This window comes from Xiphophorus maculatus, chromosome 17, assembly GCF_002775205.1.
Source record: "Xiphophorus maculatus strain JP 163 A chromosome 17, X_maculatus-5.0-male, whole genome shotgun sequence".
Taxonomy (NCBI): Eukaryota; Metazoa; Chordata; class Actinopteri; order Cyprinodontiformes; family Poeciliidae; genus Xiphophorus; species Xiphophorus maculatus.
In genome coordinates this window covers 19,505,117-19,530,817 of record NC_036459.1, presented here as the reverse complement: position 1 = coordinate 19,530,817, position 25,701 = coordinate 19,505,117, and the positions used below count along the sequence as shown (strand labels likewise).

Genomic DNA, 25,701 nt, shown 5'->3' with positions numbered 1-25,701 from the left:
TTTCAGCCTTTCTGCTCATGTTGGACATCTGGCCCAAATTTCTCCCTATCATCACCATGTTCATTTCCTGAGATTTATATGGATGGAGTTTCCTTCGTTCCCTTCTGTTTCTTTGGATCCAGTTTGGATCACATGAATTGCCCTTTGCAATTGTAATGTAATTTTTTTTTACCAGTGATAGAATTACTGCACATTAGTAATAAACACACCGCTGAAGTTTATATTACATGATCCTTCTAAATAATACCATTAAGTGTCTGACTAATTACAAGATTATGTTTTTTTATATAAATAAGGGAACATTGACCAGATATTTTTCAGGATTTCAGTGTTAAATTCCATTCAAAAATACTTTATTTATCTGAAAGGGAAATGAAAACTAAATTCATCAAAGTATCTTCAAAGAATCATTTTGTATGGTGATGCTGTGGGTGGAAAGAATCTCTGGTAGCAGTCAGTCTAGCAACCAATCTGCAGAGACCTCTGACTGAAGACTTAATTTCCAGGCAGCAGAATTGATATTCTACCCTCTTTAATATTCTACATGGCTGTACGGTTAAAGGCAGGTGAAGATGCTGTGGTCTGGGATCTGATCCTTGTCCAGTCAGTTTGGTGGAAGGAATGGTTTGGGCTTCCTCCTGCTCTGTTGTAAGTCCTCCCAGGGTTTGGAGTCAGGGTTCAGCTAATATTTGAGCTTTTGAGGTGCTAATGATTTGCTCCCACTCTATACCTTTGGATTAAGCTTCAGATATTTTCATACCTTCTCCTCTAGTTTCAGCCTCACCAGCCCATCCTCCCAGTCTTGCTCATTCTTGTGTGCTCATTCTTATAGATCCAACAGCATAGAAACAATCTCCAGCATGTAACTTTTGAAAATATTAAAAGTTTAAACATCAGGTTCCAGGTCATTTTTATCTTCTCCCCCACCCCCTTCAAAGTACTTGGATAAGATGTTCATGTGCATAAATGTGCCCACAGGTTTCACTTATATTAGTAGAACTTGTATGGCTTTGACTCTACATCTTAAGAAAGCATTCTTTGGCATTACTCCACACTTGTATTCCCTGCAAAAAGAGAGTAGACATGAAACTAGACAGTGAGCTTTAACACAGAAATGTAAGCTGAGTTTAGGCTCTTCTCTACCTTCTTGCACATGCTGATTTGCATGAGAGCGTAGTTGATGAACGCCTCTTTCAGATCTTTGTCCTTCTGATCCTTAAAACGGACGATGTCTGCCCACGCCTTTTCAGCATGCTCACTGGAGAAAGACACATGAAGCAGAGTGGTTCTAATGGACCAGAATCTGATCCATCAGCCTTGCTGCTGCTTCTACACTGTCTGCAACTCACTCGCACTCAGCTGTTTTCTCCTTCACAGTCTCTTCCCCCTCTGCTATCAGCTCCTCCAGCAGGTTGAGCTTGGCCTCCCTCTGCTCAGGTGCTTCTTGCCCAAAAAGCTTGTTGGTCATGCCTTTTAAGGAGAAAGTGCGCACTATCTGAGACGGTCAGCAAGAGAAACAGAAACAGAAAATGGAATAAATGAGAAGTTATTGCCTTCTGGATTAGTTACATGTTTAGAACACCTGACTGAGTTTACAAATGTTACATTATGTTGCCAAAAGCATTCACTCATCTGCCTTCACACATGGCCCAACACTATGCATTCTTCTAGGAAGCCTTTCCATAAGATTTAGGGAGTGTTTCATATCGGATGGCTCATAATGCCCCCTGTAATTCATCTCCAATGTCTTCTATTAGGTTGAAGCCAGAACTCTGTGCAGACCAATACAGGTCTGTATGGTGCAGTCGTGTCATACCAGGAGGATGGTTCTTTCTTTTTCTTTCTTTCTTTCATCCATCCATCCATCCATCCATCCATCCATCCATCCATCCATTCATCCATCCACAGGACATGATCAACAAAACATGTACAGAGGAAACCAGAAGTTTAAATACACTGAATAAAAACACATGTACACATTTGTTTCTCACTCTCCAAAAGAAGGTTTCATGCTAGGACTTATTAGAGCAGTGGTATCCTGTCATGTAGACTATACTACAGTGTGACCCGTTCCTTCACTGCAGCATTAATCTGCATTACTAGATGCTGGGTTTTATACACCTGTGGTCTTGGAAGTGATCAAAATAGATGAATTAAAGCACTTGGATCCCTTTGGCAACATAAAGTTTGGCATGAAGGACCTAATGTGTGATGCTGCGTGATGCTACATGATGCTGCATGGTGTACCCCGGTGGCCAGCTCCTCACGCTGCTGCTTCTTAGAGATGAGGTCCTGGGAAGCCATTTCCAGCTCAAACTGGCTCAGCTCATGTTTTCTGCACACTGCCCTGCAAAAGCAAAGGCAATACTGAATTCCATTTATTTACCTCATACAATATGTCACATTAGGGTTAGAAAACACAATGAAGTGGAGGGAAAATGCTTAATAATTTTGAATATCTTTTCCAAATGAAACATTAATGGAGTGGGGTGCTTTAGTATTCAGGCTGATTTAAACCGTCTGGCTGTATGCTCAGGGTGCTTGTCCTGCTTCTTCAGCCTCTAGCAGGTTTTCTCCTGGATTTAGATCCATCCACCTTCACCAGCTCTAACCAGATTCCACACATGCAATGTTTGTTCTTTGCCAGTCCTTGTTTTTGAATGAAGATTGAAAAGTTCAAATTTCTCTTAATGAGCAGAGCAATGTGTAGCTTGGCAACCAGAGTGTTTTTGAGAAACTGCAAACTGGGCGCTTGGTGACTCTCCTAACAGTGGCTTTCTTCTTACCTGTCTAACTAAAAGTCCAGATTTGTGCACAACTAATACTTTTCCAGTGAACAGGTGATCCAATCTTAGCTTTGGATTTCTTCATGTCATAAGTTGCGGTGTAGGTGGTGAGGCAAAACGCTAGGAGACCCAGGTAAGAGAGATATGGTCGATTTAATGATGAAATAATGCTCCAAAACAGTCCAAATCCCTGGCAGCACTGCTGAGCGGAAGCTGAGGCTCAACACAGGTAGCAACAGAGAGCATGAATGGACTAACCGGACACACGGCAGGACAGAAGCCAAAATGAGACGAGGACCTGACAACGACACAGACACACAGGTGACACTAAATACACAGGAGGTAATCAGGGAACGAGACACACCTGGGAACTAATCAAAGGGAGACAGGACAACACGGAGACTCACAGACACAGGAAACTCAAAATAAACACACAGAAAAACACGGAACATGACACTTCACTTCCTCCAGGGCAGTGCTTCTCAATTCCAGTCCTCAGGCCCCCCTACTCTGCATGTTTTAGATGTGCCTTTATTCCCGAACAGCTGATTCAAATGATTGCATGACCACCAAGTACTGCAAAAGCCTGTTAATCACCCATAGATTCAATCCAGGTGTGTAACAGAAGGGAAACACCTAAAACATGCAGGGCAGGGGGGCCTGAGGACTGGAATTGAGAAACGCTGCTCCAGGGTAACCATGGATATCTTGGCTGCTTCTCTGATTAATGCTCTCAGGCTGTTGCAGATCCTAACCCTGCTTTGAACATTCCCTCTGACCTGCTGCTGGGTTCCTAGGTCTCCATGACGATAAATGTTCTCCGGTGTTCTCTATCAAACATTTGAGGACAGAAACACAACAGCTGCATCTACTTATATTACGTCACACACAATTGGACTGTTGTTGACTTCTGGAACAGTCCCAGGGTCATACATGCACACAGCCCCTCCTGAATGTTACCTCAGAGCTTCAGCATAGGACAGATATTCTTTCAGCTGGTCAGCATAATGTTCTTCTTCTTCCAAGATGTCGTCTACTGAGGCAGCATAGCTGTAAGTGAATGACCAACATGGCTGCTGTCAGCATATAGTCTTTCTGCATGTTTTAACTAAAGGACTTCTCCAGACTAACTACCAGATGTGTTGATTTATTTCAAGAGAGAGAGTTCTTACGCATCCATGTGATGACCAGCGCTCTGCAGTCCATCTCCCATCTCTTTCTCTATGGCACTCCACTCACTGTAGTGAACACACCAATGAATACATTTTTACAAGGGATTCTCCAATACTGGAGAATAACGTCACTTCTTGAACAGTCCCAGATCTAAATCACTTTAGTTCAGATAAAGGATGCATGCAAGCATGTTGTCAAACCTGAAGACTCGTCCATAGTTTCCGTGGACTTTGTAAACAGCATATAGTCTATCAGCAACCCTCTGCAGGAGAGAGAAACTGTTATAATCTACAGGAATTCTCCACTAATGCTGAGCATAGAACGTTTTACTGCAATGTTCTAACATTTTGATGTTCACAGCAATAAAGATGGCATTTGTGCTATCCTACACGTTTCTTCTGTAGAGCTGCTTAGAGGCTCAGAGGAACAGACAGGAGTCAATTAACAGGAAGATTTTCCAAGTGTGACATTTTCAGTATGTACATGTAGTATTTACATGAAGTAGGACTCAGTACTACTGCTGGTAGCTTCTGATACGGAAGACATGACCAACCGCCCAGGGCAGGATTTTGTGATTAACCCCCCCACCCCCTGGTCCTCCAATGCCCCCCCCCCCCCCCCCTTACAACCAAAGGATCTGAATATCAATAGTGAATACCATAATGCAAACCATCATCATCCCAACCTCCCCACCCCCCAAATCTCCTGTTTCTTGTCAACTTCGTGGAGGGTGGGGATGGGGTGGGTATATTTATCAAAAATAAATTCTGGAAATATTTCACTCTGTGTCTGAGAAGTGAGTGTCACAATTTGAATTGAATTAGTGGAATAATAATACCTTTTTAAATAATATTCATATTTGCTCAACTTTTAACTTGTCTACAAAAGTGACTAAATAAATGTGGAATAAAATAATTATTTACAGTGTGTTTACTTTTATTAGAAGTTTATTTAATATTAATCTTACAATGTTTAATCAGTTTATTATGTCTAACTCAGTCTTACAGAGTCATTGTTTCTCTTTTTAGCCTTCACAGTTTGCCTCAGTATGTCAGAAGCTTAGCAACAGGCGATAAGTAAATAGTTGTCATACCTTGCGGAGTGACAAGACCAGACTGACGGCGGAGCGATTATTATTAGGCACAGAATATTCTGTCTGAAACCCATTTTTAACTGAAGGTTGCATTTTTCTCTGTGTGTGTATTAATCTGATTAGCTCCTTGGGAATGTTGGTGATGACACTCTGTCTGCGGGAGAAGGACAATATACAGTATATATAGAGAGGTGATTCCTTTGTCTAGTTAGATCTCTTCTGAGTTCTCCATCTGTGCAGATGTGAAATAAAGCTGTGTTTTGTTCTTTCTCTTTAACAAGGTTTGGACTTTGTTAATTTTTCGTGCTCCACATAAATTAGTGTTAAAAGGCAGACAATGGCAACACTTTTATTTGTGGGGTTTATCTGCCTCAAAAGATTTTAGGCACGTAGAAAAAATGTATGTGTGTGTAGGTGTGTGGGCGTGCGTGTGTGTATGAACTTACAGTTCGTGCTCGAAGCAGCTGAGAAGTGTGAGACTGAAGCCCGTCGCTGTAATGTTTCATCTCCACTAGGCGTCTGAGATGAAGACATTAATGAAATATCATTTCTAGAATGAAAGCCTCAGCATTATCAATAACTATTTAGTGACGAACACTTTTGACCATTTTAGGTTCACATAAATCTCTATAGCAGGGATGTCACCCTGAGTTACACAGGTTGTTAAGATGAAAACCTGGTCCAAATGAAGGGTCACTCTGAATCCTTCCTCACAACCCTGGTGGCTGGAGGTTTTACACCCTGGCCTGATTAACCATCCCTGGTTCATGAACAGGGCAGAGATCTGTGGAGCCTGCAGAGGAGACCATTTAGCCGTTTGGACAGGCTGTGTTGGAGCAGGGCCTCATCTGAATAATGCATGGCCCGGGTCCTGGAAAAGAGGACAGCCCTGCTCCAGAGAGCAAATTCACACAAAAAAAGCTACAAAAAAACATCAGGACATTCACTCTGATGGAACAAACTGCCAGAAAACTGCAAAGATGCTGAAACACTGAGTTCCTTTAACTGAAGGGTGACACCCACCTGTTTAGAGTTGCATTTGATTCACAGTAACTGGAACATTGGTTAACTCTACTCTTCATTTAATATTTCAAAATAATCTGCAAACGACACTGTAAATGCCGTTGTTTATTCTACGTGAGTGACAATAAAGACATCTTATCTTAAAAATGTATCTCCCAACAAAACTGTGTGGACTTTATGGTTTCATACTGTTAGACTTACTTATGTGGACTTCTCACCCTGAAGGTGGCGCTCAAAGCTCTGAGTCTGGAATCTGCCTAAAAAGGAAATGTCAGGAAAAGTTCAAATCCAGAGAACACAGAGAACATCCCAGTGATGACAGAAAGCAGAGTTGCACACCTGTACCTTTGTCTGGAAACCCGTCTCATACACCATTTCCTTCCAGCCATGCTCCTGCCACATAAAGTCAGAGAAACGTCTTTGTACTTTAGGAAGTGAGCTCTATAAGAGACATATTTGGATCAGAAACAAAGGAACAACATTCCACACCTTGGTGAGGAAGTGGTAAAGCATCTCGTTGTTGGAGAGAACTGGATGAGAGGCTACACGGAGCAGGAAGTTCTCCAGCCCAATCCTGCGCCGCTCCACAAAGTCTGGGTCCATGTTGTCTGCAGAAAGCTTGTGCCATACAAACTCTGCCTGCAAGCAGAAAACACAACATTGCCCCCACCTTTCTGTACACCTGGAACGGTTTGTAAAACGTACCAAATCAGGCTTGGTGAAGGCTCTTGTCTATTATTGTTGGGAGAAAGAAAAAAAGTCATAGTTGAACCTTGTTTTTGTTTAGAAAACAGGGTGATGATGACTGAAAAGCGCCTTAAGCCTGGCTTCAAAACCATTCCGATAATCACAAAAAGTCCAGTTTACTGGATAGGAAGAGTTAATCTGATATATTTAATAAGAACCTCACTCAAGTTAATCTGATCTAATGAACTAAAGAAAAAAATTGTGACTCAATTTACAAATCCAGATATGTGAATTATGATTTATGCAGCTAGGATTGTGGAGCTTACAGAGTGAAATTCCCCATATCTGGCTGAGATCTGGATCACATGCCTCAGCATGTTTTTTGCTTTCTATACCTTCTTGCACATCCTTTCATTATTTATGTGCAAAGACGTTTTAGTTCTTTCTATGTGTGTGTTACCTGGGTTGTTACTGGAGTGGGGTGAATATGTCAATAAAAGTAGAGATATATTTCATAAGAAAAATGTTTCATGTTCAGTTCTTATTTTATCCATTGTATACAGTTGAAACCAGAAATGTACTAAGTATAAAAAGACAACCTGTTTTTTATGTTGTTTTTCCAGTTCTGGCTTCTTCCACTCTGAGAGGCGTTTCAGCCCGTGATGGGAGAGGATTTGTTTCACTCTGGATAATGACGCTCCCTCACCTTGGTGAAAACCAGTGTCTTATTTGACTTTTTGCTTCGTCCAAAGGGTCTGGACCCTCGACTACTGAGAAAACATTCCTTTTTGGAGGTGTGAACTTTTAAATTTTACCCAATCTCTAATGTTTGCCTGTGACATATGCAATGTGCCAGTTTGACGCTATGAAACTGGAAATTTCCTGCGCTGTAAGCAACCATCCTGCACTGTGAAGAAAGAATAAAACGATCCAAACGAGTTGACTTTTAATGCTAATTCGATATTTAGAAGTGTGAAGACTGAACAGCTTCATTCAATTCCTTTGCCATCCCTAAAACTACAGGCAGACTACAATTCTAAAACAGAGCAGAAAATCACCATCACTGAGTCGAGGGGAGAGAGCCCAGACTGGAAACGACCAGCTATCACCAGCTAAACAAGGTCTTTTTCCTTTGTTCTGAGGGTGATTCACACAGTTCACAATACAGCATTTTCATCTCTGACACAGAACATGTCTCCTTCCTAGACAGTATAATACCTGGACATTCTGGTTTATGCTTGCATATAATTGTTCAAACAGAAGAATCTGGAAATTGGAATAAAGAATGACTCCTATTTATGTTTTCTATAATTCACCTGATTTATTGGATGATTGATTTGGGCTTGTCTATGATATCACACAAGGAAGGGAAGCATTTGTGACTTGACCTTAAAATACATTCACAGGTATACCTCCAGTTAACTCTGGTGTTGTGAATTAACCAATCAAAATCTTATAATTCCATCACATCATCTTCTAGGATTTCCTAAATGGTTTCAGGGAATTATAATCATAAAAGTACGTAAGCTTATGACTTTGAATAAATTACCAAAAACTTCAGTAAATATCTGATTTCATCTATATTTCTACAGAGATCAAGATCAATTCCAGGCAGAGTAAATGAAGAAAAGGTGCATCTATCCATCCATGGATGGATGGATAGATGGATCTATCTTTTAGAGAATGTAATTGGGAAAATATCTGGAAACCAAAATGCGTATATGTTCTATTTCTGTTGTCTATTCTTATTTATACTCATTTAGTACTTAAATTCAAGATTTTGATTAGATTCCAGAATGTACAGAACAGAAGAATCTGTTCTGTACATTCAGCTCTGAAACCCGATGTAAACCATATTTTTAAATAAACGAGAGAACAGAATCAAATCCCTGAGAAGACATGCTGTTCTAGTTTCTTCAGGTACTTTGAGTCACACCATGTTGGACAGAGAATTACTCCACTGAGGGAGGAAATATCCAGCATCACCAGTAAGATGCACTGATGTGTTGAAAAAAAGTCAGCTGAGTCAAAATATTCCAGGGTCAAATGTGAGACCATCTGTCCAACAACTGATGCTTTGTTCACATTAGGACATTCAGAAAGACAATGATACCAAGCACGCCTGAATGGCTGTTTAAGCAGGAAATGTGTTGAAGTGAACAAACAATGCCACAATGCTGCTTTCCCACCAGGGTGATGATTTGGGCAAGTTATGCCTGAATATATAAAATAACTAATAAATGAGAGGTGCATTAATACGTAGACACAGTATTAATGCTGTATTGAAACAACGGATGAGGGACATGGACATTTTCATGAGGAGCCACACTGAACTCACCCTCTTCTCAGGCAGAGGAGGAACCACGATGTATGGATATGTAACTATCAGATAGTTCCTCAGCAGTTCAAACTCACTGTATCGCCTCCACAGAGAGTCAGGCGGTGGATTACGGCCTTCTGCGATTGCATCCATTGGCCTTTAAATTTTGTTCAAGACAAAGAAAAAAAAAAAAAAAACAGAAGTTGAATTCTGCAACATCACAAGAGGAAGTGCAGCTGCATGCATTTTTAAACATCAGGTGTCAAACTACAGGACATCTTCAAACAGCAGCCAGTGGATTGCTGTGCTCACCTTGTCTCAACCAGGTACACAGTGTAGGTCTCCTGCATGCTGACTGCATTCTTACCGCTCCTTTTCTCAGCTTCAGCAACACAGATCTCCATCCTCCGCAGAAGACAGGAGCCTTCTGTCAGCATCTGTCCCAACACAACAACTGGCGTCATGATGGAGATGACAGTTAAAACCTGCTGGCTCATGACGGCCACAGAGCTCCGAAGTAGCTGCGTGAAATGTTTGTGTTCGTCTGCCCAGTTTTCCTTGCATAAGCGAGCCCTGACGTGTTAAAAACCACGACACAAAGCGGCGTCTCTGCTAAACAAAAGGACGATAAGCAAGATGAAGCCGCTGTTTACCGTGTTACTTAGGCTCTCGTCAGATGCTGCTCGGTCCGACTCATCGTTAGAAGCCACCGACTCTCCCTTCACGTCCTCCGCCATCCTTCCTCATCAGACCACGGATCCAGTCAGCTCGCCTCGCAGTGTTGTTGCGCGCGAATACTAGATATTACGACTCGTTAAGGATTATGATAGCAAAGAAAACAGAAAAAAAAATCATTCATTAAAGCACTAGGATATATTTTCCCTGGATTTTTAAAACAAGGCTTAGTTTTGTACTCAGTCAGTAGAGAAGGCGCGTCATACACAGAAACTACAGTTGTCCTGTCCTGAGTTGGCTGTATGTACTCGTTTCATCCCAATAAAATAAAAGCCTCTGTGGCCGTAAAAAATGAGCACCACTGAGTTTTTAACTGTTCCTCACACAAACACTAATCTGTTTTTTTACCGACAATTTTTAGTGTTTCTTTAGTGTTAAGCGTTTCAAAAATGATTAGTTTGGTGTAATATCGTTAAACCACACTAGTTATGCTCCTGTATTTATTTTGAAATCAGATCCGTTTTTACCGTAATGCACTGAAGTCACACAGCACAGAGCACCGTCAAGTAATGACAGTGAGGATCCAAGACGCATGCGCAGCGAGCATCATCCGACTGAGTGGAAGCGACCTAATAATAAATAATAATGCAGAATCAAACTTCTATTTTTAGGACGCTCAAAAACGCTTTACAAGAAAAACACAAATGACATGAAAGAATGTGGATAAAAAGTAAATGTGAGTAAATATATTTTCATATATTGGTTTAATAATATAACCATAACTATACAAAACCACAACGTACTCTATCTAATCTGTCATTATGTATTCAACAAAGCTCGCCAACACAAATGATATGATACAGTAAAACTTTATTTTGAATGTTGAAAAACATTTGAAAAGTCATCATAACCACAGAACACACAACATAAAGAAAAAAAAGTTATGTCTGAACAAGCAATATGTCAACATAAGCCATAAATGAATTTTAATTCAGAATTTCTCTCAAAAGTCTGGTTGAAGTTATCTAAGAAAACTTAGATCTCTCCAAATGCATACAAGCCTGAAAATGTGGTGTCCTGGAATGAGGGGAGTAAAACCTTTGGTCATAGCTGTTTCTTTCCTAAAGATTGATTAATAAGATGTCTGACCCTGCTGATTGTCCATCTTGCTCTACTGCTCCTTCATCTCTCCTTCCATCCACCTGTCTGTAAAAGTCACATCATACAACGACATTTAATTTTCCTTTTGGGAATAAAAAATGTTTTTAAATTGAACTGAAGTTACTTGAGATTCCAGTTTCACCATTAAATTCAGTTGATGTAGAATTTGTTGAACTTTAGTCACATCTGAACTGATGTGGAGATGGGAAAGTCAAGCAGCTCTAGAACTGTTTGTGGAACAAATCTTCAGAGAACATCCCAATCAATCAGAGTGGAAGAAAAAAATTATTTGTAATTATTTCAAATAAGCCACGCAATCAATTCAAATTCTTAGAAAGACAGTATTGAAGAGTTTTAATAGGCAGATTAAGTGCAAATAAAGCAATGCAGTTTTAACAAACTGCATTGGTACACTGGTTCATTGTTAGATTGAAAAGGAAAAGCGAAAGAAACATAATTTATGAAAATGTTTAGCCCCATCCATATTTTAGACCTTAAGACCATTCTCACTCTACTGCAGCATGACTGCTGCATAGACATGTTGCTTTACCAGGCTGATATTACAGATGCAAAATCATAAAGGTAACATTATTTAACTTCATATTATTATGTAATTAAGATCTACTGGAAGCCTATTAATTGTTTGTGTGACTATTGGTACAGTATTATTGTTCTGTTGTAGACTCAGGATGTAATCAAGGACAGAAAGGCCAGGATTCCAGAAACAAAGATGCAATGACTTTACTCATTATTTATAAAACCCAAATTATTACTCATCAGTCATCATCTGATCTGCAGCTCATAACAAAAACACCCTGAACTGATTGAAATTGTGTTTATATTAGCAAGTATTACTGTTGGCTGGATGGAAATTGTTACGGTTGAATTAGATTAAAGCTGAATAAAGTTTAGATAAATAATTCCAATCTTTCTGACCGCACACTTCAGCAGTCACTTTTCAAATTTAAATAAAATAAGCTGTGACAATTTACACATAGAACAGGCAATGTATGGTGAATGGTTTGCATTATTGAGCAAAAACAGTTTTACAATGGAATCTAAGACTGTTTTTTATATTTTAAAGTAAATATAAAAACATTTTATTTATAAGTTCAGATTTGTTTTTTGTCTTTTAGAAAATTGGATAAAGTTCGGAAACTGTACCTTTTTCCATACATATTAAAACTTTTAAAAACACTGAAAGCAAACTCCATATTTTCCACATTTTTAAAGACTTCAAACAAATTGATCATCAGTTTTTCAAGGAACTAACTTTCCATCACCTCAAAATTTACATGAAAGACTTCTAAAGGCACTTGCTGAAGACCCCTCACAGTGAAACTCCAATGTGTTGACATAGAGAGAGATCAGTTAATGGACAGAAAAATAAAATCTGAATCGAGATAAATGCTTTAGAATAAATACATATGTGCAAATTTACAGCTAACAGGTAGAGTTACATTCCTCTGCCTTGAAGTACATCTTTGCTCATGAGGCTCACCCCACCTTTCCTCCACCCAGAGGGAGCAGAATGTAGTCCAGTCAAAGTCCAGGTTTTCACGGCCGTTCCGGGCTCTGAGCCTCATCCTGTGAGCCAACAAAGAAGCAGACTTGCTGTGGGGAGGGCTGGGAAGTGAGAGAGGAGGAGGTAGACGATGGGATGTCCCAGTAGTTGCTGTGAAGGTCAAAGGAAGAAAGAGCAGGAACGATGGTCTGTGTGGGACTTTCAGGCTCTGAAGGGAGCGGCGGGACGCTCAAGCACTTCCTCAGGCAGCGCTCACTGTACAAGGCAAACATTCAGAACAACAGATTATAAATGAACAGAGCTGATCTGAAACCATTTAAGAACAGATGGAGCCACTGATTTTTTTTTTTACTGTCTGACATGAAACCAGACTAAATATTTCATTTTTAAATCAGTTAGGGTCATCAAAATAATTTGTATTTTCTAAATTCCAGGATGTGAGACTTTCTGCAAGGTCAACCACTTGTACCTCGCTCCACTGAGAGCTTCAAGTCGGGTCTGGCCTGGTCTAGTTGGGTTTATAAGCCATTTTATGGTCCAGCATGTTCAGGAGAGCATGTTCAGGTGAAGCAACTGCCAACAGGTACTTCACCTGTTGGCAGTTGGACTCTCACTGGGTCTCAGTACTAGTACTAATTTCATTTGAAAGTTATTTCACTTGTAATAAGATATTTTTCCTATGTTATACCATACCATACCATACCAACTTTATTTATAAAGCACTTTAAAACAACCACAGCTGATACAAAGTGCTGTACATCAAAACACAACATAACAATAAAAAAGCATAAAATAAAAACTTACAGTTTAAAAACAAAAACATACAATTTAAAACTAGATCCTGCTAGAGTTGAAAGCCAAATAAAATAGATGGGTTTTAAGTCGAGCTTTAAAAGTGGACAGTGAAGGGGCCTCCCTGACCTGCAAAGGCAAGTTGTTCCATAATTTGGGGCCCATGACAGAGAAAGCCCTGTCCCCTCTGAGCTTCCTTCTTGATCTCGGTACCTCCAAAAGCAGCTGATCTGCGGACCTAAGAGACCGATAAGGTATGTATGCGTGAAGAAGCTCAGAGAGGTAAGCCGGGGCAAGATTATGTAGTGATTTAAAAACAAACATAAGAATTTTAAAATGAATCCTAAAATATACAGGCAGCCAGTGAAGTGAGGCCAGGACAGGGGTCACGTGTTCCCTCTTTTGAGTTCCTGTCAGCAGTCGTGCAGCAGCATTCTGTACTAGCTGCAGACGTGAGAGCAGTGACTGACTAACTCCCAGATAAAGTGCGTTACAGTAATCCAATCGAGTTGAAATAAAAGCATGGATCACTGTTTCAAAATGCTGCCTGGAAAGAAAAGATTTCACTGACGCCAGTCGCCTTAAATGATAAAAGCTGGACTTAACCACGGCTCTGATTTGGCTGTCCAATTTAAAATCACTGTCCACCTTAAAACCAAGATCTGTAATAACAGGTTTAAAATAAACCTCCAAGGGTCCCAGGTCAACAGAGGAGGACTCACAGGAGCCACTGGGTCCAAACACCATCACCTCTGTTTTGTTTTCATAAAAATTTAAAAAGTTCAAGGCCAACCAAGCTTTAATATCACCTAGACATGCCAGGAGATGTTTGATAGAATGTACATCCTTTTGCTTCAGGGGCAAATAAATCTGACAATCATCAGCATAACAATGAAACGAAATCCCATGTTTCCTGAGGACAGAACCCAGAGGCAGTAAATAAAGAGAGAAAAGCAGTGGGCCCAGAATTGAGCCCTGTGGGACGCCATAAGGCATTGAAGCAGCAGATGATTCAGAGTCACCAATCTTGACCGAGATTGTTCTCTCCTTCAGGTACGACCTGAACCATTTAAGAACAGTGCCACCAATACCTACAACGTGGTGTAATCGCGATATTAAAATGTCGTGGTCTACTGTATCAAAGGCAGCAGTTAGGTCAAGAAAAATCAGAACAACATGGTTACCAGAATCACATGCAAGAAGGATGTCATTAAAAACTCTTATTAAAGCAGATTCTGTGCTATGAAGAGTTTTAAAACCTGACTGGAAAACCTATGGAATGCCATTGTAATCTAAAAACTGTTTCAGCTGACAGTACACAAGTTTTTCTAAAACCTTAGAAAGAAAAGGCAGCTTCGAAATAGGCAGATAATTAGCCAGAACAGTTTGATCAAGGCCAGGTTTTTTAAGCAGTGGTTGCACTACTGCATGTTTAAAACTAGCAGGGATTCATTATAGTGAATTAATCTGCCAGTCCAACTAGTAATATTTACTATGTGTAAACGCTCTCGGCTACGCCACAGCGTCTCCTGGACTTTCATGAATGCTAAAGCTAATTAGCACGGATAAATGGTTTTCATGGTACAATAAGTCGTTTCTCCACATTCTGAGCATCATGAACACAAGGTTGATTGACAGCGCTTAGACCCTCCTCCTGACTCTGATTGGTTGTTTCTGAGCGATGCATTTCTTAAGACAGCAATAGTAGCTCAATCCTTCCGCAAATAATTTGTCTCATATTATACTGTCATAACATGGTGACACTATTAACAAATATTTTTGTAAAAGTTACATACTAAAGCTTTAATTGGGAAAAAAAACGATGTATGGAAATAGGAGTGGGCATTTATCATATGATTTATCAATTATTGTGGCAAATTTCTTGTCATGATAAAAAATGTGATGATCGTTGTCACAATAAATTCCAATTAATGATGTTTAAAACCCTCCAAAGCTGTTCATATTGTTAGTTTGACCATTTTCTCCACTGTTTGTTCATTGATTATCAATAACAATCAAATCAACTGTGAGCAGCTCAGTGACACACAGTACACTGCTTTCAGTGATTGGTGTGGTAAAGAAGTGTATGTGAAATTAAAAGTTTTTAAGAGTAGGACTTGTGTTTGTGGGTCTGTGATTGCTGTGCCAAGCTGTCACAGCCATACAGTTACCGAAAATAGTAACATTGCAAATTGTTCTTGTTATAATATACTGCTCAAAAAAATAAAGGGAACACTTTAAGTGTTAAACACCTGTTTAAGTGTTCCCTTTATTTTTTTTGAGCAGTGTATTTATCATTATCACAATAGTACCACATATTGTGGTAAAACGTCCATATAGCCCTCTCCTTCAAGGAAACAAATAGACTGGTCAATTGAAATGCATCTTTATCCAAGATTTCCTCGGCTTGGATACTTGGGCCTACTATATGTTCACTAAAGACTTTAAAGTGAAGTAATGGATGGCTTCAGGTGCTTCACCTATTGGCAGCAGCTGCGTTGGTTTTCCAGGCCTGTCTGTACACGTCACCTGCCACCCCAAACAGCCAGCGCACGTCAGCAGGCACCTCTGGGATCCACTCCACAAACCTGCCGCACACACCACATGTTCACATATATCATATTCTATGAAGAAATGCTTAATACCCACAGAACGTTTAGCAGTTTCTGTCACATTACAGCTACTACCCTTTATGCATTTAATTGTCATCTGGAACAGGAAGGAAAATCTAAACTTTTAATAAACACGTTGTGGATCCCTCCAGCTTACCTCTGGGCCACAGAATATGCAGACTGGACCGGAAGTGTGTATGGCATCAGCATGTAGGAAGCAACTCTCAGTGGCAGCATGCCAGACACTCTGGCATAAAGACCCGATTTGTCTTGGCAGGCCTCACAGAACACTGTTAGACATGAGGAGGGGGAATATTCAGCTGCATGCTGAGGCGTCATCTTATCTGTAATGATCAACTTTCAAACTTAGAGTCAACATCCCACCTTTCTTTATGTGGGTGGGCAGAACAATGTGTTCATCCAGCCACCAGTGCTTGTTGTGCAGCAGGCGGAGTCTACGCAGCACCCACTCCTTGGTGCTCTCAGCAGGCTTGGAGCAGCAGCTGCTGGAGCCGGGGCCGGGGCCGAAGCCGGGATCGATTCCGGAGCTGTCTGGCAGGCTGTGGCTGGGGCAATCCAACATCAGCAAGTCTGGCAGCACAAACACACACAGACCACATAGCTCAGGCTAACTGCAGCTCAGACAAGGCTGCAGGCGGCAGAACAACACGGGACTCACTGTTCTCCTGAAGGAAGCGCAAAGCGTCCTTATAGCCGCTCTGACACATGTCAGCCAGGACCTGAGGGAGAGGTAGGCATCAGGTCAAAGGCTTTGCTTCACCTGCCACTGCTATTTCTGACTACCTGCAGGGTCACTGAAGTTTTTCAAAGTCAGACTATAAGAAAGAAGAAAATAAATCTAAATTTGTTCTACAAATATTGTTACATCATTTATTCACTGCATGAGTTTCTTAACAGCTTCTTGTGTTTCACGATTTTTGGTCAACATTGAAATCAGAACCAGATTTATAACTTTGTGAACAAAAACAAGCAATTTGATGTCAGTTCCACTTTTACCGTCATTGAAGACATTTAAAATAGAAAAGGGTATAACAAAAAAAAGATGATATTTCATATAAATATGCACATGTATGTGTTTTCATAGAAAGAAAAGAGTAGGCTGAATTTGTGAAAATATGCATAGTATTACTCTGGAGTCCGACTGTTGAGTCTCACAAACATTCTGGACTGGTGATCCTTTAGAACTAAATGAAAGTCCAAAATGAAAAAAAAAACGCTATTTGGATTTTTATGAAAACTGATGAACATAATCACTTAACTGTCTTTAAATTGATGTAAAGTTTTGGTTACATTCCTGATCAGCACCACATGCCAACGTCTCCAGCCGTTTGTCCCAAAAAAACCCATCTTTAATAAAATTCACCATGATTTGGAAAAGGACAGGAAGCTAAAATGGCTGCCACTTAAACTGCCCATTTACAAAGTGTCAAGTTAAAAGTAAAAATCTGAATGAGTCAGGTTTGTGTGACCACCAGGGGGCATGAGAGTTAGCATCTTCTGAAGTTGTGGCAAATGAAAAGCAGCATCACCAGGTTCTAAATGGTTTCCTGATGAAGAGCATAGCATTGTGGGAGTTTCTACCTTGGGTTCTGGGGGAAACAGAGCTCTGCTGAGGCGGTACAGGTTCCCCATGTTCATCTGGATGCTGGTGTTGGTGAAGCGGAGCTCATGGAAGCTGGTGGAGTTATCCCGAGGGCAGATGTCGCTTTCACCAGAGAATGGCGAGATGGTGATGGTGTTCTTCAGCTCTGACTGAGGCAGGTTATCACTGATTCCACCGTCCACATACCGCTGCACACACCCACATGCACACACACACACGCAAACAAACAAACAGGGAGATGTTCAGCAAATAGGTGAATTTTCTGTCAATAATTCACAATTCCACATAAGTCGCATTTTGCAGAAAAAAGAACACTTAACTATAGGGGACTTCCACTGAATTACAGTTAGTACCATCATTAATCTTTCTTAGAAAGTTACAAAAGGATATCTAACTATTTTCTGCTAAAAGTTACAAAGAGTGATTTGTTTCTTACTGGAGTTTTTTAACCACCATCAGCCTCCTGACTATAGTTCAGTTCCCAGTGGAATATGACTTCTGTACCCACAAAGAGCTCTTTCAATTTTAGATTTGTAATATTAATGTTATTTTTCATGCATAATAGTCAAAAATAGCAGTGGCAGGTGAATTGTTATGTTAATGTTATTAATGTCACCAGCAGTTAATAATACAAACTGTTTGCCGAGGAACCTCGGCAGCCGGAGGTTCCAACAGGTTTTCCAGACCTCCATCAGTCCAGCACAAATTTACTGTCCTCTGCCATGACTTCTCCGTGAACTATGGAGCAACAGTTCTTACATCAACGTTCTTCACAGAAAGCACTTTAAACTGTGTAGCCACGCTCAGGGAAGGAGATGGGTTTGACTGATCTACTGTATCTTCAGAGAACAACATCTTGCTTCCATTCTGTGGAACATGTCAGGAGAAAAGAAGGGTTCCATGACCCTGAGCTCTCAGAGGAGGACTGCTCTGGTTGTAAACTTCCACTTAGTCAGAGAAGAACAGGTTTGTTTCACAGAGTGCCAGCTACAGAAAGTAGGGCAGAACAGGAATGCAGATCACAGTGAGCACTAGGCACACACACACATCCCCACACACTCTGACTTAATAGTGGCGTAACGCTGGATTTACGCTGGAGCCAGCAGACCTACTTTCTAATAATTCCAGGATCTTGACCATTTATCCAAAGGACATAGATGATATTTTAGTACGACTGGGTTCTGGGTACTAGTGCAGTAAACCAAAGGACAGTTCAGTCTGTGACACTGAAAAGAAATCCAGAGGAACAAAGTCAAAATAACAAAATAAACTCAGCTAGAAGAGTTTTCAGGCAATGTGAGTTACGTTTCAGATTTTGTACTAGGTTTTGTATAAATATTAATGTTTCTTTGAATGTTTTTACAAGCATTCAAAGAAAATGTATCACTATATAAGCATTTCTTATCAGTGGGTATCAATAATTATTGATTAGTTTTTGTTTTATATATCTGAAATCCTACCAGACTGTGGTGTGATCTTTCCTGTTTTATCCAGTTTTCTCTCCACATTGTTGTTCTTTTTTAAGCAGTTCAGAGGCACAGCCAAACCTGACACTGCTGCTGTGCAAGTTACCGTATTTTCCACACTATAAGGCGCACCTAAAAACCTTCAATTTTCTCAAAAGCCGAGAGTGCACCCTATAATCCGGTGCGCCTTATTGAGCCACAACAGGTCTCAAAACTACGGTAAGCAGCTGCCGACTTCATTTTCCCCCGTAGAAGAAGAAGCGCGCGGTGCATGCTGGGTTTTGTGTAAAGACCCCAAAATGGCTCCTATTAAGAGACACGCTTACGACGCAGAGTTTAAGCTCAAGGCGATCAGTCACGCAGTAGAACACGGGAATAGAGCAGCAGCGAGAGAATTTAACATGAACAAATCAATGGTGCGGAGGTGGATATATATTGTGATTGCACTAATGTTTGATTTACTGTAACAGTATCGGACTGTTTTTTACGTGTTTATTGAATCAAGAAAAAGTTCCCCTCCACTATATGTTATACCTTGGTGTTGTTAAAAGATAAACTGTGTCACGAAAATACCACGTCACTTACTTTAACTCGGGGAAAATAATAAAACAGCTGTTTATTCATTTTGGGAATGAACGGAGTTTTCAGAACGCTGGTTTGTAATCTATTAATAAAGTTTGACTGACCTATCTGACTATTTTGTTAACATTCCCTTTAGTGCAGTTCCATTTAATAGATGCATAACGTAACCCCAGCCTCTACTGTAGCATCTATTCTGTGCGCCTTATAATGCGGTGCGCCTTATATATGAAAAAAAGTTTTAAAATAGGAAAATCGAAGGTGCGCCTTATAATGTGGTGCGCCTTATAGTGCGGAAAATACGGTACTCAACAGGTTGTTGCTAGGTAAATCAAAGAGTATGTGAGTTAGTAGATGTCACCAACCTTGCTTAGTTGGTCATGAGAGGTTGAGCAGCTAAACCTTTTCCTCTGCCTAAAACCCCCAGAATGCTGTGTAATTCTGGATGGATAGGAATTCAGTGAAATTATTGAGTATTCCATCAGAAGTATTATCTATATACACTGCTCAAAAAAATAAAGGGAACACTCAAATAACACATCCTAGATCTGAATGAAAGAAATATTCTCATTGAATACTTTGTTCTGTACAAAATTCCATTTGCACAACAGCAGGTGAAATTGATTGTCAATCAGTGTTGCTTCCTAAGTGGACAGTTTGATTTCACAGAAGTTTGATTTACTTGGAGTTATATTGTGTTGTTTAAGTGTTCCCTTTATTTTTTTGAGCAGTATATTTATATCTTGCTGAAAAGTTACTTTTTAGTTAGTTTTGTCCTATTTCAAGTTTATTACAATATTTGCAGAAGAAACTAGACCACAAAAACTTGGTAAGATTTTATGTTTTGCAGTGGGATAAATCCTGCAGCCATGTCTCAGTAAAATACAGAATAATGTTTGCCTGACTTGGTAAGATTTAGCTGGGTTCTCTGTAGGACTTTGAATACATAGTTCTCATGTGACATCACACATCCATGAACTTTGTAACTGACTGCCATCTTGGCAGGTAGTTACTATGACAACAATAAACAAGCCACAATCTTAGAACTAGCTTTCACCTCATTCCTAACTTATAAACTATCGAAGTACATTATAACTATTACTTGATCACAATTTTTAAGTACCCTACCCACTTCTGTGTAATAATAAGACAAATATCAGTGATATTTACTGTAGTACTGCCAAACTAGCAAAATTAGTAAGTAGTGAAGTGAACTGTGTCATAGTTCTAGTATGTCATAGTAGGAGATCAGAGGCAGCTCGTCCACATTGTCTGACATGTTTTCCTTCTCCGTCTCATATGTGTCAGTGACTTTGTTCATGCATCTTTCTCGCACAGTGGCCAAGATTGTCCACATATTTTCTTTAAACTGGTCTGGAAGCCATGGGTCTGCTATGCATGTGCTTGACTACTAAGACGGTGCAGATCATTCTGATTCAGATTTGTGGGAACTATATATTGATATTGATCATGTATTTATCACGATATATATTGTTATGGATTTTTTATTGTCCAGCCCTAAATGAAAGTGTGAAAAGCTTCCTGGTAAAACAGGACCTGAACCTGAAAAGGGATTTTTTCTCTATAGCAGCTCCAGCCATACAGTCCCTGGAAAAACTATTTCAAAAAGGCCCACCTTTGTCTCACCAGTCCACAGAATATTTGCACGAGAATCCTGGGAATTATCAAGTTTTTGGCCCTTTGGTCAGAAAGCGCCAAAACAGCCCTTTTCAAAACAGAGGCCTCCCATGGCCTATATGGAGCAGTATATGGCCTATATGGCCAAAACCAGTGCTGACCCAACAGAAGCACTGAAGCAACAGAAGGTCCAGCACTGTTTCCTGTGTTTCCAAGTGTACTCCTGGTTCTCAGTGTGGTTCTCTGCAGTCCCAAAGCCTTTGACATGGCTTAATAAATCTGTCCAGACTGATAATGTTAATGACACTGGTTCTCATCTGTTCTTGAATTTCTTTCATAATGTGCAGATGTTTGAGATCTTTTAGCCAACTTCAGTCAGTCAGCTTCTATTAAGGGCTTCTTAATTTGATGCATAAAGAACTCTTTTGATGCGTTGCAAGTCAAGGCTGGGGGGCTCCCAGAATGCACCGGGAGTATTCTCCAGTATATTTACTGACGCTGGATCCTCACCAATGGCAATATGAAGCCTGTGTCCAAAACACACTTCTTTCTGTAACTAATGTGCAATGACAACATTGGCAACGATTTGTGAAGAAATAATAAAGCATGCAAGTTTCTCATAGTGACCTCTCCTGTGTATCCATGTCTATGTCCTATTTCACTATCTGCAGTTCTTATTATTCAAAACAAACACATCCATTCACAGAAAAGATAAAGGCCAGTAAACATCACTGTGGACAGGACACAGTGCACTGAACCTATAGATAACACGGAGGAGACTTCCTGTCCATAAACTCCAACCATTTTGTCACAAATAATCGATCCTGTGGCGTTGTGAATGTGATATTCAGGAAGCAGAATAAGGGAAGAGAAGACAAGGTTCCATACATGTCTGAGACACAAATGTGATTTCAGCTTCTATCTTTATCAATAATCACAGTCAACATAACATCTCAGTAAAGTGAGCCATCCTTATGTTTATCATGTATACAACATCTCACAGTAGTTGCTTCAGTGATCTCAGGTTTATCTGGATTCTTCCTAAAAGCTGGACTGTGGCATGCAAAGCCTTTTTATTTGTTATTTTACTCTCCCTCACTTTCAACATGGAATGGCGCTAAAGCTGCTTTTACTGCTCACTTTTTATCACTTTTATAAAAGGGTTTTTAGTACTACATTCAGGTTAAACTTCAGTATTTTATTAAAATATCCTTATGCAGTTTTTATCTTTACCGGTGATCAGTTTTCCACAACACCTGTCTGTTTTTCACTCTTTATTTAGGCTTTTTAAAGTGAGTAAACATTTTCCCCAATACACACAAAAGTGAAAAACTTTCAAAAAAGAAGAATGACCAGAAGCAAAGAGCAGGCCAGAAGTACCAAATGAACTTAGAGAGCAGAGGCCCTGTCCAGAAATATTCTGACTTAAATTCCCAGGGAAATGTAACTTTCTCCATTAGAGTGGGTCTGTTCATTGATTTTGTTTTGGGGAATCAGTTTTTAGTGAATTCCTGGTTACAACCTTCTGCTTTTTATCAAGATAGTGATTATCTGGTGTTATCACCAGTTGACATAACTTCTTCTGCCACTTTTACATGTGCTTTTCTGATACCAGACTCCTTAAATTATTTGGTGTCAGAACTCTTCTAACCAAGTAGATTCATGTACTCTAAGACAGCAGTACCCTCAGACAGTCATCACCCCCTCAACTCCCCCCGGTGATACTGTGTCCCCTCTGGCCATTACTTATCCACATATTGATCTCTGTATGGTAAACAGTTTGCTAAAAATCCTTTGCTTGTTTGTGTGTTAAAGTGAAACTTCTAGAAGATGGAACTGTACTTTGCAACATTATTATGCATGAATTTATCTGGTGGATTATCATCTACTTCCAGTGCAGAGAACTTAACTTTACAGCTTTATCACTGAGTTGAGGATCCAATCTAACCTGGAAGACTTTGTTTGAACTGAATGACTCTGGAAGTCAATGTAACCAGTGACAGAAGCTCAGTCAGAATGATGGTTGGATCCAAAACCAGAGGTCAAAACAGCTGTTGAATAGCTATATGTTTTATTACAGATAACATGCAATTCAGAACTCTAGATGATTTTACCTGAAGAAAAATTTAATGATTCTGTTTCAAAGTTAACCAGATTTATGTTTTTTCAAGATTTCATTAAATAAAAAACAAAGTGTGACTTAAATTTATGATAAATCAAACATTGCTTTCATTAGACCTGATATAGTTTAAAATGTATCATTATAATTATTGTTTTTCCCCGTTTAGTGAAACGGGTACTAATGATCATAAGTAGGGGTGCAACTTACAATTATCTTAGTAATCAATTATTCTGACAATTAAACATTTAATCGAATACAAAAATGGCACATTCTTCAGATTTTTCATTTAACCACTTCAGCATTTTTTGTGCAATATTAGAAATACATTAAAAGATGCAATTAAACAAATAATCCCCCTTTAAATAAGAAAATAAACATTTTACTGTCTTAAAAGCAATAACAGAATTATTTTAGTGACCGCTTGATCATTTGTAGCAAAAAAAAAAATCCTTCTAACGTCAACATGTGAAAACATTTCTGCTTAATGTCACATCAATACAGTGTAGGCAGTGGCGGTCTCTGAGCGACATGGGTAGCCGCCCAGGGTGGTGTTTCGTGAGGGGTGGCATGAATGGCCCATGAACACAGGGGCTGGGGTGGAAGGTGGTTTGCCCAGGGCACCAAACAGGCTAGGATCACCTCTGACTGTAGCGCTGATCTGGTGACTATTTTATTGATTAATCAACACAAAAGGTACTTGATATGATTTTTTTTTTTTTAAGAATCTGAACCAGGAGATGCCAAAACTGCCATGCGAGGAGTTCAGGGTAGAACAGCTTTACAGACAAATGTTTTTTTTTTTAAATCATAAATGCAACATGTATATATTTTTGTACAGTTTTGGCTTCATTATTGCTCTGAGTGTGTTATTCTTTCAACAAATGCCATTTTTTTGAGTCTGTATACTCCAGTTAACAATTAATCAATTACTAAGTAAGTTATTTGATGATTAAATAATCGATTAATCTGATTAATCATTAACCCTCAGCTCTAGTAACATTACACCTACCACTCCTCTGAAGGATGGAGGAATCAGTCCACAGTAGATGGGGATGAAACAGCTGCAGACCAGAGCCTGATGACAGAACACAGGGTTAACACTGGTCCAGTCAGAGCACTGGGACACTTCTAGTGCAAACACACACACACACACACACACACACACACACACACGCACACACACGCACACACACGCACACACACACACACACACACACACACACACACACACACACACACACAAACACACACACACCTGGATGAGCTCCTCTTTGGAACCGAACTCTGACACCAGCACGTTCTCTCCGTCTGATACTCTGGTCAGGGAGACACAGAGCCTGCCAGAGGCCAGGATGTGAGCATCAGAGGGCAGGTCCCGGTTCAGGCCGGACCTCAGAACTTTCACCAGGTTGAAGGTTGGGTGGAGTGGACCCAGGTTTCTCTTCCTAGCTTCCTTTGCCACCTCAATGACGTCCTCACAGCATTTTGCTGGGACAGACACAACAGCAGCACACGATCAGTACTTTGTGGCCCACGTGAACCGTTTCTCATGACAGAGGTCAGAGCAGCCTCTTTATCACTCAGCGTGCAGAGGTCGGTAGAGACCGACACTTGTTTGTTGATCGCTTCCTACAATTATGCTTATTCATGAGAATGGGAGTTAGATTGGCTTTGACTCATGCAGAGGGAAGTTAACTTTTCAACAATACGCTCCAAATCACATTTCCTGTCTTCTGCAGCATTCATATAATAAACTGTTCAACACTGAACCAGCTTAACCGGCCTCACATATCAACAATAAGCAACAAATACATGACTTTATTATATTCTATGAATCAATATTTTTCTTACCTATGCATGCTTGGCTTGCGAGAACTGAGGCGGTGAGCGCCCCGGCAGAGGCCCCGTACAGCCGGGTGGCTCCTTTCACAAGGTACGGGGCTTTCTCCAGCAGGCAGCTGGCCACTCCGATGTGGTAGATCCCCAAGAAGCCGCACCCGGCAAAGGACAGGTTCCAGCCGGCCTTCAGGTCGAACATGGCGGGACATGCCCCGGCTGGGGAACCCTGAGCTGGGACGGGACACAAAGTTGGGGAAGCTGTCTGTGGCGCTGGCCGAGAGGAAGCAGCTGCGAAAACAGCCAGCTTATAAACAGCTTTGGATGCCTTCACGGACCGTCTGAATTATTACTAACTGGTATTGTGAGTATGTTTTCATTTTGCACAAGCAATGCATTATACGCAAGCTTCTTCAGAGTTCTTTAATTACCTAATATAGTTTCTTCTCCTTTTTCGTGATGTTTTCATGCTGAAGCTGGATGCAGATGAGATTTTCAAGCTGGAGTAAATACCTCATACCCTGCAAGCGCTGTACTCTGCATTGAATAGATTTCTGACTATAATGATCCAGACTTTAAACTCAGAATT

General features: G+C 40.2%; 2 protein-coding genes across 3 annotated transcripts; both read right to left on the bottom strand.

The window, feature by feature from the left end:
- Positions 1 to 331: 331 nt before the first annotated feature.
- LOC102217728 (sorting nexin-4-like) lies at positions 332 to 10,020 on the bottom strand. 2 transcript variants are annotated; one of them, XM_023350517.1, is made up of 14 exons: positions 9,736 to 10,020; positions 9,395 to 9,519; positions 9,101 to 9,239; positions 6,565 to 6,714; positions 6,415 to 6,468; positions 6,277 to 6,332; positions 5,499 to 5,571; positions 4,160 to 4,221; positions 3,959 to 4,024; positions 3,747 to 3,836; positions 2,248 to 2,347; positions 1,350 to 1,495; positions 1,144 to 1,258; positions 332 to 1,064 (listed from the first exon to the last, which is right to left on the bottom strand). In XM_023350517.1, exons 1-14 carry the CDS (start codon positions 9,817 to 9,819, stop codon positions 1,017 to 1,019), a joined length of 1,308 nt encoding a protein of 435 aa, XP_023206285.1. In that variant the 5' UTR covers positions 9,820 to 10,020; the 3' UTR covers positions 332 to 1,016. The 2 variants fall into 2 exon arrangements, with proteins under 2 accessions (XP_023206285.1, XP_005814554.1); XM_005814497.2 differs by having other exon boundaries at positions 6,421 to 6,468; positions 9,736 to 10,012.
- A 590-nt stretch (positions 10,021 to 10,610) lies between these two features.
- On the bottom strand, positions 10,611 to 25,413 carry LOC111611837 (patatin-like phospholipase domain-containing protein 2). Its single transcript, XM_023350226.1, has 9 exons — positions 25,128 to 25,413; positions 24,532 to 24,764; positions 24,286 to 24,351; positions 17,450 to 17,659; positions 16,527 to 16,587; positions 16,232 to 16,438; positions 16,005 to 16,137; positions 15,716 to 15,823; positions 10,611 to 12,698 (listed from the first exon to the last, which is right to left on the bottom strand). Exons 1-9 carry the CDS (start codon positions 25,312 to 25,314, stop codon positions 12,476 to 12,478), a joined length of 1,428 nt encoding a protein of 475 aa, XP_023205994.1. The 5' UTR covers positions 25,315 to 25,413; the 3' UTR covers positions 10,611 to 12,475.
- Between the last annotated feature and the right edge of the window lie 288 nt (positions 25,414 to 25,701).

Bases quoted from the DNA above. Each gene is read 5' to 3' on its own strand.
- LOC111611837 (XM_023350226.1), bottom strand. From the start codon at position 25,314: ATGTTCGACCTGAAGGCCGGCTGGAACCTGTCCTTTGCCGGGTGCGGC. The intron at 17,660-24,285 runs GTAGGTGTAATG...GGGTGTGTGCAG, and splicing joins CTCCATCCTTCAGAGGAGTG to CGGTATGTGGACGGTGGAAT. The intron at 16,588-17,449 runs GTAGAAACTCCC...CCTCTCCCTCAG, and splicing joins TGTTTCCCCCAGAACCCAAG to GTCCTGGCTGACATGTGTCA.
- LOC102217728 (XM_023350517.1), bottom strand. From the start codon at position 9,819: ATGGCGGAGGACGTGAAGGGAGAGTCGGTGGCTTCTAACGATGAGTCG. The intron at 6,469-6,564 runs GTGTGGAATGTT...TTTATGTGGCAG, and splicing joins TTTACCACTTCCTCACCAAG to GAGCATGGCTGGAAGGAAAT. The intron at 1,065-1,143 runs GTAGAGAAGAGC...CTCTTTTTGCAG, and splicing joins AAATCAGCATGTGCAAGAAG to GGAATACAAGTGTGGAGTAA.